At 39.2% G+C, this 12,889-nt stretch overlaps 2 protein-coding genes across 2 annotated transcripts in view; both read right to left on the bottom strand.

Moving 5' to 3' along the window:
* The window catches only part of LOC107302065 (general transcription and DNA repair factor IIH helicase subunit XPB), a 21,527-nt gene extending 19,601 nt beyond the window's left edge, over positions 1 to 1,926 (bottom strand). The window contains exons 1-2 of the mRNA XM_015831192.1: positions 1,861 to 1,926; positions 826 to 1,031 (exon numbers count right to left, since the gene is read on the bottom strand). Of these exons, the coding sequence (XP_015686678.1) occupies positions 826 to 1,031; positions 1,861 to 1,879 (225 nt within the window). The 5' untranslated portion in view covers positions 1,880 to 1,926. The remainder of the gene's footprint in view (positions 1 to 825; positions 1,032 to 1,860) is intronic.
* Positions 1,927 to 3,253: 1,327 nt separating this feature from the next.
* On the bottom strand, positions 3,254 to 5,232 carry LOC107302007 (general transcription and DNA repair factor IIH helicase subunit XPB). The gene is made up of 3 exons (XM_015831148.1): positions 5,167 to 5,232; positions 4,132 to 4,337; positions 3,254 to 3,421 (listed from the first exon to the last, which is right to left on the bottom strand). The coding sequence occupies exons 1-3, from the start codon at positions 5,183 to 5,185 to the stop codon at positions 3,254 to 3,256; spliced, it is 393 nt and encodes a 130-aa protein (XP_015686634.1). The 5' UTR covers positions 5,186 to 5,232.
* Between the last annotated feature and the right edge of the window lie 7,657 nt (positions 5,233 to 12,889).

The following is a 12,889-nucleotide window of genomic DNA, read 5'->3' as shown; positions in this document are numbered from 1 at the left end:
TCACAGTTCAATTTAAGTTGCAGCAGTGGCAGCGGCTTCTAGCTTCGCCGAAGCGAAGGCGTCCTGGATCGCGGAGAAGCCTCGGGGCTCCGGAGGAGTTCTCACCTACATCGTCCACATGGGACGACTCGGGAACTCAACTCCTACCCCGGGCAGCTCACCTATCCCCTTATGCCCAGGGGAAAGGTATCAAGCCGTTCTACAGCTGATGCTAGCTGTCAAAACGGCTTTTACGCTGAAACAGGCGGGAGGCAGCAAACAGCTGCTTCCAACGAGGTCGCCTGCCACCGGAAGTCCCCAGCATCTCTCATTATTGACTATGCTGGCTGAAGTGGCATGGACTGCAGGTTCTTAAACTGAGTCATTAAAAAGACACTCTGAACATAAATGACATCTCCAAACCATCTGAAGAGGAGAGTGATATTTCTCACAAGACTACTCAAAGAATGAATAAAAAGTTTGATATAACATCGTAGAAAATTCATCCATAGAGCAAAAGTATTCTTTCTGCTTACATGGGTGACTTTTTGAAATTAATTCTCTCTCTCTACACACCAATCACAATTACACAAAAATTAGGTACCTTATAATAAAAGGGCCTAACATACAACAAACATTCCTTCCAGCTCCTTTAAAATAGATGAATATGTATAATGTGAAATGCAGAGAGAACTTGGGTCTCATTGTCACATGAATCAAATAGGTATGGAGATACTATTTATAGGATCACATTTAGAAGCTAGCAGGTAGGAAACAATAAGCTATATATTTTCTTTTTTTTGAACAAAACTTTTTTTGAAAAGCAATGCATCTAAAAGGACTTACCACCCACAATGGGCGTGAGGAATGATCAGCTTTGAGTGGCATCTGGTTCCTGTAGTCTTTTGCACCATATTCATCAACTTTGGTCCCAGAATCTTCCACTTGCTTCCCTGCAGCTGATGGAACTGCTTCTTGGGACTCTTTGCCTGTAAGGTCATATTCTTCTTCCTCTTCCTCCTCATAGTGGCGTTTTTTCGATTTCTTCTTATCTGGAAAACCAACCGTAGTTAAACACACATGCAGTTGCACAACTGTTTTCCCTTCAGCCAAATGACAACACAAATGGAGCTATTTCCTGATGCAAAACTTTGAGGGAACCATGAATGTCAGCATGGTGTACTGGCTTCAGAAGTAGCTGTTCTTGTATACAGATAGGGATCACTTAAGGTGAACCAGGCTGGGAAGGATTGCTTTAGCTGTTCCAAGGCTTCTTCCCACTTCCTAGTTAATATTCAAGGACAAAACATACAGCTATACAAATTATTACCAGCTTTCCTTTAGATTCAATTAAAGTTAGGCTTATTAACTCCGAGAATGTTTTTCTCTAAACAAGAGAAAATAAAAACGTCACAAGAGATACTGCATCGTAAATCTCATTCAAGGACTTGCCATAATTCAGAGAGCATATGAAGATTTTTCCATGGGAAAGTGTATACGTACAAAATGGCTTATACTGGGTTATAGCAAAAAAAAAGGGGGGGGAGAGATGAGTGTGCAAAAACAATGTCTCGCTTTAAAGAGAGAACAAGTCGAGTACGTGAAGCACCGATTTATCTCAAACAAGGACATGCTGTTTAGTCGCCAAATGCATCACCGCTGCAAAGCTGCGCGTACGTTTTGTAAGAATAAGAGAACCGGCATTTGGTTCGCGAGGAAGACTACGAGGGAAACCCAACGGCGCCAGCTCTTGAAGGACTTCCCCGTCGAAGAAGCAACGCCCCGAAGACGAGCCTGGCTCCCCGAACACAGAAGCGAAACAGCTTCCAATTCTAAGGTGACAAAGCCGAAGGGCGTCCCAGGAAAGCGCCGACGGCTTACCTCGCTCCTTCTTGCCCATTTCTGAAGCGCTCCGGCGACGCAGCACCGCCCGTGAGCATCTCCCCTTAGTCCCCGCCGCTTCCGGAGCGGAAGAAAGCGAATCCGGTGGCTCCTCCTCTGTGACGTCATCACGGGGACCTCCGGGAGGAGGGGACCGAATTTGCAGTCGTCTGTGATTGGGTCGCTTTCTCGCTCGGCAAGGAGCGGGCGGGACAAATCCTCCCAGGACGCAGAGCGAGAACTTTGCGAACTGGGGATGGGAGACCTCCAGGAAATCTCAGGGCTGTGAACAGGATTAAGGATGGAAGGTTGAAAAACCGAAATTCATGTCCTCGCAGCTTCCGGATGATTGTCAAACAACCACCTCGAGGGCAGGTCTGCAGGAACCTTCTTCCCTTGGAAACGTTTTTACTCTTTGTAATGTCCTCGCATTCGAGCAAGGTCTTTTTAATTCAATGAGACCTATTGCTGTGAGGGAAATGGATGTAGGACTTCAGCCATCAGTAATGGTTGGGTATTTTTCCTCCTTCATCTGTTCACAATGAAACAGCCCTGAGACTGGAAGGGAGGGGAGAAGAAGCAACTCTTGCCTCCCATAGCTCGGATTAGAGGGGCTTTTTGCTTTTTGCAGAATAAATACCAATTATGAAAATACTAAGTTATTTTTAGATCAGCTATATAATTTATGGTCTCTTCACCGAAGAGCAGAGATATCATATCCTAACAATGTTGACTTGGAACAGAAGATCTGTGCTCCACCACCACCCTTCCAATAAAGCAGGGGTAGTCAACCTTGGCTCTTTTATGACTCGTGGACTTCAATTCCCAGAATTCCTGAGCCAGCTAAGCTGGCTCAGGAATTCTGGGAATTGAAGTCCACGAGTCATAAAAGAGCCAAGGTTGACTACCCCTGCAATAAAGGGATAGAATAGAATAGAGTTGGAAGGTACCTTGGAGGTCTTCTAGTCCAGCCCCCTGGGAGAACCTATACCATTTCAGACAAGTGACTGTCTAACTCTAATCACTTCCTTAAAAACCTCCAGGGCACCCACGATTTCTGAAGGCAAGCTGTTCTACTGATTAATTGTCCTGTTAGGAAGTTTCTTCTTAATTCCAGGTTGCTTCTCTCTTTGGTCAGTTTCTAACCATTGTTTCTTGTCCTGCCCTCTGGTGCTTTGCAGCAGAGGTCCCCAATCTTTTGGGCACCGGTTCTGCGGAGAGAGGTTTTTTCATGGACCGGAGAGGGTGTGGTTTTGTGTGCTGCCTACATCCTGCGGATGGGGCTTCACTTGTTTGCACAGACCAGTTTCTGGCATGCCGTGGACCGGCGGGTTGGGGACCCGCTTTGGAGAATAGTTTCAACTCTGAGAACATTTCAACTTTGTGCCTCAACTCAGTAGCTCTCACTAGATTCNACAGCAGCATACAGGGAGTAAGCAGTCAGTTTATATTCATGGACATGGGTAGGTCGGCAAACTGGCTCAGCAATGGCCACAAGAAAATCCTGGGCATACTTGTACACAGGTGAAAAGGCTTCTAAGAAAATATGGCCATCAGGAGCCTAGAGAATAGACAAAAACTTTGAAGATGACCAAAATAACTACATGTACCAAAGCTGTTAAATATGAGGCAAGGAAAAGAATTTACCCTAATCAATTCAATTTTGTGAATGTATTTGTATTTCTGCTTTAGTGGTGAGGCGAGGGGATATGTGGCCTTTTAGATATTATCAAGTTACAGCTCCCAGCATCTCTCATTATTGACTATGCTGGCTGAGGTGGCATGGACTGTAGGTTCTTAAACTGAGTCATTAAAAAGACACTCTGAACATAAATGACATCTCCAAACCATCTGAAGAGGAGAGTGATATTTCTCACAAGACTACTCAAAGAATGAATAAAAAGTTTGATATAACATCGTAGAAAATTCATCCATAGAGCAAAAGTATTCTTTCTGCTTACATGGGTGACTTTTTGAAATTAATTCTCTCTCTCTACACACCAATCACAATCACACAAAAATTAGGTACCTTATAATAAAAGGGCCTAACATACCACAAACATTCCTTCCAGCTCCTTTAAAATAGATGAATATGTGTAATATGAAATGCAGAGAGAACTTGGGTCTCATTGTCACATGAATCAAATAGGTATGGAGATACTATTTATAGGATCACATTTAGAAGCTAGCAGGTAGGAAACAATAAGCTATATATTTTCTTTTTTTTGAACAAAACTTTTTTTGAAAAGCAATGCATCTAAAAGGACTTACCACCCACAATGGGCGTGAGGAATGATCAGCTTTGAGTGGCATCTGGTTCCTGTAGTCTTTTGCACCATATTCATCAACTTTGGTCCCAGAATCTTCCACTTGCTTCCCTGCAGCTGATGGAACTGCTTCTTGGGACTCTTTGCCTGTAAGATCATATTCTTCTTCCTCTTCCTCCTCATAGTGGCGTTTTTTCGATTTCTTCTTATCTGGAAAACCAACCGTAGTTAAACACACATGCAGTTGCACAACTGTTTTCCCTTCAGCCAAATGACAACACAAATGGAGCTATTTCCTGATGCAAAACTTTGAGGGAACCATGAATGTCAGCATAGTGTACTGGCTTCAGAAGTAGCTGTTCTTGTATACAGATAGGGATCACTTAAGGTGAACCAGGCTGGGAAGGATTGCTTTAGCTGTTCCAAGGCTTCTTCCCACTTCCTAGTTAATATTCAAGGACAAAACATACAGCTATACAAATTATTACCAGCTTTCCTTTAGATTCAATTAAAGTTAGGCTTATTACTCTGAGAATGTTTTTCTCTAAACAGAGAAAATAAAAACGTCACAAGAGATACTGCATCGTAAATCTCATTCAAGGACTTGCCATAATTCAGAGAGCATATGAAGATTTTTCCATGGGAAAGTGTATACGTACAAAATGGCTTATACTGGGTTATAGCAAAAAAAAAAAGGGGGGGGAGAGATGAGTGTGCAAAAACAACGTCTTGCTTTAAAGAGAGAACAAGTCGAGTACGTGAAGCACCGATTTATCTCAAACAAGGACGTGCTGTTTAGTCGCCAAATGCATCACCGCTGCAAAGCTGCGCGTACGTTTTGTAAGAATAAGAGAACCGGCATTTGGTTCGCGAGGAAGACTACGAGGGAAACCCAACGGCGCCAGCTCTTGAAGGACTTCCCCGTCGAAGAAGCAACGCCCCGAAGACGATCCTGGCTCCCCGAACACAGAAGCAAAACAGCTTCCAATTCTAAGGTGACAAAGCCGAAGGGCGTCCCAGGAAAGCGCCGACGGCTTACCTCGCTCCTTCTTGCCCATTTCTGAAGCGCTCCGGCGACGCAGCACCGCCCGTGAGCATCTCCCCTTAGTCCCCGCCGCTTCCGGAGCGGAAGAAAGCGAATCCGGTGGCTCCTCCTCTGTGACGTCATCACGGGGACCTCCGGGAGGAGGGAACCGAATTTGCAGTCGTCTGTGATTGGGTCGCTTTCTCGCTCGGCAAGGAGCGGGCGGGACAAATCCTCCCAGGACGCAGAGCGAAAACTTTGCGAACTGGGGATGGGAGACCTCCAGGAAATCTCAGGGCTGTGAACAGGATTAAGGATGGAAAATTGAAAAACCGAAATTCATGTCCTCGCAGCTTCCGTATGATTGTCGAACAACGCCCTCGAGGGCAGGTCTGCAGGAACCTTCTTCCCTTGGAAACGTTTTTAATCTTTGTAATGTCCTCGCATTCGAGCAAGGTCTTTTTAATTCAATGAGACCTATTGCTGTGAGGGAAATGGATGTAGGACTTCAGCCGTCAGTAATGGTTGGGTATTTTTCCTCCTTCATCTGTTCACAATGAAACAGCCCTGAGACTGGAAGGGAGGGGAGAAGAAGCAACTCTTGCTCGGATTAGAGGGGCTTTTTGCTTTTTGCAGAATAAATACCAATTATGAAAATACTAAAAGCTATTTTTAGATCAGCTATATAATTTATGGTCTCTTCACCGAAGAGCAGAGATATCATATCCTAACAATGTTGACTTGGAACAGAAGATCTGTGCTCCACCACCACCCTTCCAATAAAGGGATAGAATAGAATAGAGTTGGAAGGTACCTTGGAGGTCTTCTAGTCCAGCCCCCTGGGAGAACCTATACCATTTCAGACAAGTGACTGTCTAACTCTAATCACTTCCTTAAAAACCTCCAGGGCACCCAATATTTCTGAAGGCAAGCTGTTCTACTGATTAATTGTCCTGTTAGGAAGTTTCTTCTTAATTCCAGGTTGCTTCTCTCTTTGGTCAGTTTCTAACCATTGTTTCTTGTCCTGCCCTCTGGTGCTTTGGAGCAGAGATCCCCAATCTTTTGGGCACCGGTTCTGTGGAGAGAGGTTTTTTCATGGACCGGAGAGGGTGTGGTTTTGTGTGCTGCCTACATCCTGCGGATGGGGCTTCACTTGTTTGCACAGACCAGTTTCTGGCATGCCGTGGACCGGCGGGTTGGGGACCCGCTTTGGAGAATAGTTTCAACTCTGAGAACATTTCAACTTTGTGCCTCAACTCAGTAGCTCTCACTAGATTCCAAAGGGATTCCAACATTCCGGTATAACTCAGCACTATCTGATCCACATTTCACCATAGAGGTTACTACAAATGTGGGTTTTTTCCCCACAGGGTATTATTTTGAAGAATTCACTCTTTAAAAGAGAATGACTTTCCAAAAGATTTAAAAATAAAATTCATGTTAAGGGAATCATCAAGAAATGAGGCTGAATTCAGAGCAGGGAACTACATATGCAAAGGAGGTCTGTGGTGTGTTTTAAAGTCTCTACTCATAGTGGCTGAGAATATTTCTCAGACACTATTTTATTTTTGCTTTAAAAAAATGAAAATATGGTATAATGCAATACAAAATCTTAGTCCTTTCCAAGAATGCATTTGATCCCGTAAGCATCTTTAAAGGTTAAAAGTAGTTGGCTGTAGCTCTGATTTGTCTGCAAATGTGCCCGCTAGTCCAAATCCACCACCAAAAATAAAAGGTTAGTCAGAAAAGTAGGCAGTTTTCTGAGAAGTGGGGGTACTTAGTGGGAAGCTCAGCTTCAGTTTGTCTTTGGATTGATCTGGCACAGGCTACACTCATCAGCTGCAGTTTTAGTTTTTAAAAACTAAATATACCTGAAGACCCAAAGATGCTTGGAATTCTTCAGACCATGTTTCTTCTCTCTTCCTTACTTGGCTTGATGTTGCTTGTTTCAAAGTAATACATGTAATAGTAACAACAGTACAAGGGAGAAAGATTGGAAATGCACTAACAGGCTGAGTTCATACAGCATGCTTTACCTGGATTCTCAAAATTTACTGAACCACAAATAGCCAGTTTTGCCTATGAGACTGAAACACAAAGCAAACTAAGGTTAAAATTACACTTACTGAATTGTGTGAATGCATCAGTCTAATAGACTTGGGTAAATATACTGCACAAGCCCAAACATATTGAAATGTGTTTTATTTTAAATTTTCTTAAATACCAAATTCAAAAGCTGCTCTACCATTTATCTTGAATTATTGCTAGCCTAGGAATAAAAAATCTTTTTTATTAAGCACAAGATTACAGGAATATTAGGAATTTAGTTTAAAATAGTGCTCTACTGTTTCAGCTAGAGCCAAGTATAAATCTGTGTATGTTGCTTAGATATTCTAGAAGTGCGGTACAAATAATTCTCAATTTATGACCACAGCTGGGACCAGAAATTGGGTTGTGAATCATGGTGGTTGTAAGTCGAGGCATCCATGTGATTGGTGTGTTTTTTTCAACATTTTTCACAAGTGTCATTAACAGACACCTAGTTGTTAGGGCTTTTTTTTGTAAAACCAGCAAAAAAGTCACAAACTGCAGTCATGTGACTGCGGGATGTTGCAACCAGCTAAGCACTTGATATGCAGTTATGTTACTACGGGTGAAGGGGGGAGTGTTGTGACATTTTACAATAGTTGTGCTATAAAGCACCCATTCAGAGGCCTTCATAACTACAAGTGGTTATAAAACCACTGGTCGTAACTCAAGGCTTACCTGCATAAATAGTTGTTTTAATATTACACACATTGAAATCATCAAAACACTTTATAAATCGTATACAGAAGTGCTATATTAAATGAATAGTGTAGTATATTTATTAAAGGAATGAGACTGTAATTTAAAACCCAAGTATGACAAATTAGAGTCAGTGAAATTTATGGCCACGTCAATTTCTATAGGATCTCACTTTGGAAGCAGAAGTTTATTCAAAATCCATGTTTATAATCCATTCTGAATTGCAACTTTCCACCTGCAAGCAACCTAATCTGCAAGACTGTTATAAAATTGTTGAAATATGTATAAACTATAGTCAGTATATGGAAGCTAAATATTATTAAGACACTTTTTGAAATAGAACACACACATTGGAAATAAATATTTGTTTTATTAACACTTAAAAGTGCCATTATCTATAGTCATTCCATAAGCTCATAAGGTTACATCCAGTATACCTTTGCACCATAATCTTTCCAGAATGAAATAACATGGAAAGAAAAAAAATCTTTCTTGTATTAATTCTTGCAGGTCCTCATGCACAATCGTTCTGAATGAAGATGTGTACAAGCAATATACACATTTCATAAAACAAAGTAATTTGGTCAAACACAAGATAATAAAGCATGGCTTACTTTATATTTGATAAAGACCCCAAAATAAAATGCCATTTACCAGCAGGAAAATAATGGATAAATACGTATTTTTTAAAAAATTAAAAATTATACATTTTGTACAAGCACTATAACAAAGTCCTAATGTGCATGAACAATGGAACAAAACACACCATACCAGGCCATTAGTACACTCTTAAAAAAAAGAATACCAGTTTTATGTCGATTCTTGATATCCCCAATGCTCTATTTCCCAACCTTACAGTTGGTACGTCTTAATCATTAATACAAAGATCCTTTCAAAACTAGGTTGTCAACTTAAATTTAAACATTGGTATTCTGCTAGTACCCTCAATATGCTTTAATTTTCCCAGATCCAGAAGGAGACATAACATTCATTGTAACAAAAGGGAATAGGCAATAAAAACATCATCTGACTTTTTTAAGACTGGTTATGTGTCTCAATTTTTTCAAGCAGCTATAAATTCAAAGATTGCTTTCAGCTTTGCAGAGCAGTATTACTATTCTTCGTATCAAGGAAACACTTTTCAGGTTTTTTTAAAAAATGAGAAAGAGAGAGAGATGAGAGAGGGAGGGGGGACACACAGAGAGAGGGACAGAGAGAGAGAGACAGAGACAATCCTTACAAGACAAACCAAACCATTGTCCAGCCAGAGTGTTTTAATATACAATTCATGTCCAATTCTGGAAATACAAATACATTTTGAATGGTTAAAAACAAAAATTAAAAAAATATTTTCTGAACATCAGCCAGCTGAAAATATATTCATCTAGTAAATTATCTTTCAAAGCTTTTATATATTTATCTAACTAAATGCAGTACCTTTAAAAAAAGAATTATTTAAAAATGTAGAAATGAATCTGTGGAGTCTGTCGGAAAGAGAAAACACAGTACATAGAAGGTATTTTTGTATACCTTATTTTTTGAAAGTGAGATATCTTTGCCACAACTCAAAGTTTACAGAGGCTTTGATGAGTGCATGAAGTTTCATGTAAGCAGTGTTTCCTTAGTTGCTTCATACTTCTGAAAAGTTTGCATGCACTCTCGTCACACACAGGTGAAACAATTTGGCATTTGGCCAATTTTCCACTCAAAACACTCAAAACTGAATGTGAAAAGACTTACATTAAAGACAGGAAAGAGAAAACTCAGTTAATTGCTATTTTAAACCAATTATGTTGCAAACTATTGCCAATATCTGACTGGTATATTCCAACAGTATGAAGTGAGCTGGGAAATCCCTGTTCACAAATGGAATTATTTGTGTGCATGTGGGTGTGCGTGCATGTGTGAAAGAGAGAGACAAAGCTGCTTAGATGCAACCAAGTTGCTGGATTAGATCTACAATGGGGAACTAGTAAGCAACATTAATGTCCTGAGTTCCTCAACCAAGATAAAGCCAGAAGTTGACATACATTTATACTGAATTAGAAAATCCTCATACATTCAAGACAGTAGTACATTGCACACATACGTTTTTGCATACACTCCATAACAGTTGGTCAGAGTATTAAATCAGTGTACAAATTAAACATTTTCAAAAAATGTGCAAAAGTCAACATCGATAGAAAAAAATACCATTGTGTACATACATTACAAACTGTGCCCAGCATTCAAACAGAGTAAAAACATTTAAAGAAATAAAGGGATTAAATAGAGAATTTGACAGCTGCATAAAAATGTACATTAGATCAAAAGGATAAGATTTATATATTATTATTCATAGCTTTTTGAAAAATGAGTCTGCCACTGACTTCCTCATATATAGTGACACTTGCTAGAGGTATGACAGTATGAACGTATCATAATTGTGGTAATCTATTTCTTTTTTACAGTTAAAAGTATCAAGTTTTAAACTGGTGATATTAGCAAAACAATCATACAAAAAGCAAGCAACGTGAAATTGAGCTTTTAGACCCTGTTCCAAAACAAAGAATTATTTTTTTTAAAAAAAAATCTGATTATGTGCCTTGTTGGGTGCACATGTGCATACAAGTGTGGGGTTGCATGGGGATAGATGATATGTGAAGTTAATAAAATTGAATAATTCTAAACAAGTTAACTCTGAATATTCCCATTACTGACACCACTTCATTTCTGAGGTTTCTCAGAATAAAAACTCAATAAACATCTTAGGAAAGTAATTCTAACTGTCCCCCATAGCAGACTGTTAACACCCAGTAATATAAACCACCTCTCCCTTGTAAGTCAATCATTTAAGTTTGAATATGTCACAATGAAACACCATTGGAGAAATTATTAGCTTTTCTGTGTTTACTTCTTTAGTAAGAGGAGAAACAGGAGAAAAAAAACCCTGTATTTGAGAGCATTTATATATTTCCCCACCTATTCCCAAAGGAATGTAATAGGTTTGCTATGTACATTCTTATTTGAGATATGAAAAGTTTGCACTTTCAAGATAAAAATGCTGCTAAGATTCCAGTAGCTGTGAAATCTCAGGTTTGCTCACTTGCTTACATGTCTTTAAAAGTTCATTGTCCTAAAACACCAAAGAGACTATGGCTCTAAATTGTTTGGAATGATGAGACTGAGTATGTGCAATGTTTTAATTTGCTATGGCACAAGGAATACTTTGGCTCATTATACTAAGTCTCCTTTTCCCCTTAAGCTGTAAACTTATTTTCAGAATGGAATATTTGATTATTTATACTAAGGGGGAAAGATAGTACAGAAATACTTAAGATGAAAACTACAATCCATCTCTAACCCACTTTAATCTAGTTATAATGTGTGATGCCCACACATAGGAGGGAAAGGGGCAGAATGAGAAACAAAATACATAATTTATTTTTAAAGATAAATTGTCTTTTAGAATAAATATTCTCTAGGAAAAATATAGCAAAATTTAAAATCAGCAAAATAAATAAACTAACGGCCCAAAACAATCCAAATGAAAAATGTAAAGTACTTGAATGAAAACTTTAATGTTTACCCTGTATAATCTTAAAAGGACTTTGATACTAGGCCAATATTCTCTACTTATTGTAAATTCCCTACAATTTGACCTTTTATGCCTGGTTTATTTGTCAGGTCAATCAGAGACATCTGGTTCACAAAGGAAGACACTCCCATTTTCTTCTTATGCTGCAGCCCTTGTGTCCCCTCAAAAACAGACCTTCAAAACAGGGACTCCTCAAGAACAAGGTCAGGTAGAATATGGTAAAATGTTATTGGAGAAAGAAATCAAATCAAAGAAAAGAGGAAGAGGAAGAGACTTTGGAGATCATTTAATCCAACTCCTTCCCCTTGTAGGAATCTAGGCATAATCTCCCCATGCCTGTGAATCAGTTTTTTTGTTCCTCTCAAAGAAATACATTTAAAGTCATTTCACATTCTTTGCCACAGCAATAATCACATATTATGCACATTGTTAAACCCAAATTAACAATAAAAGCAAACTTCTGACCCACATTGGGATTTTGCCTTAAATGTCTCATCGAGGTCAGAAGCTATACACATAGAAATGAAGTAAAATCTTACTTTTTCATGTCTACTAAGTTTGTGAAATTGCTATCAAGTTGTCAAGATATGTTCTCTTGATCTGTGACAAAATATTGTTCTATATGGGATTTTTTTAAAATTTCCATTTGGTTTCAACTACTATCCATCTATTAAGAATGGCATAATATAGTTAAAGCAGTAACTGACTTTACTGTACAGCCTGACAAAGAACCTGGCTCCAGCCTCTCTTATAAGATGCTGAGGTTTAGATAATTATCCTCACAGTTAGTAATCTTTCTTCTTACTAATGCAGCATACCGTATGCTAAAAAGGGTATTATAAGGACTGTTTATTAGATTTCTTTCACTAAAGAGAATTTGTTTTCCAATTTAAGACTGGGAAATTTGGAAAATCATTATTATAATTAACACACTTGCTTGGACACATATCTTGCATTCAAAATTCCTTCTGCATAAGCCAAATGCTCAATTTCATGGTTGATATAGTCTGCAACATTTCCATTTCATTTTGTAATTATAATCATTAAAATAGAATTGCTGTGCTCGTATACAGGATCATTTGCCAGGTGCACATTTTTCTGCAGCTGTATGATTATTTTCACATGATCAAAGGGGAATCGGCATGCTCACAGCTGTGTGAATATTGCACCATTCAAGTATACCTCTCCCTCATAGCAAAACCCTCCAAATGCTAATGGTCTTCACTATCTGCTACAGGATATGTCCAAAGGTCTGATTACTACAATGGATGCTATGAGAATAATTTGCCCCAGAGATGATGAAACCAATGACTATTCTGATAGGGCCTATGTATCATCTGCAAGTACAATCTAACAGTGGGTATATTTAGGATA

This window comes from Protobothrops mucrosquamatus, unplaced genomic scaffold, assembly GCF_001527695.2.
Source record: "Protobothrops mucrosquamatus isolate PMUCROS unplaced genomic scaffold, P.Mucros_1.0 scaffold_254, whole genome shotgun sequence".
Taxonomy (NCBI): Eukaryota; Metazoa; Chordata; class Lepidosauria; order Squamata; family Viperidae; genus Protobothrops; species Protobothrops mucrosquamatus.
The sequence above is the reverse complement of the archived record's forward strand: the minus strand, read 5'-3'. Positions and strand labels throughout refer to the sequence as shown.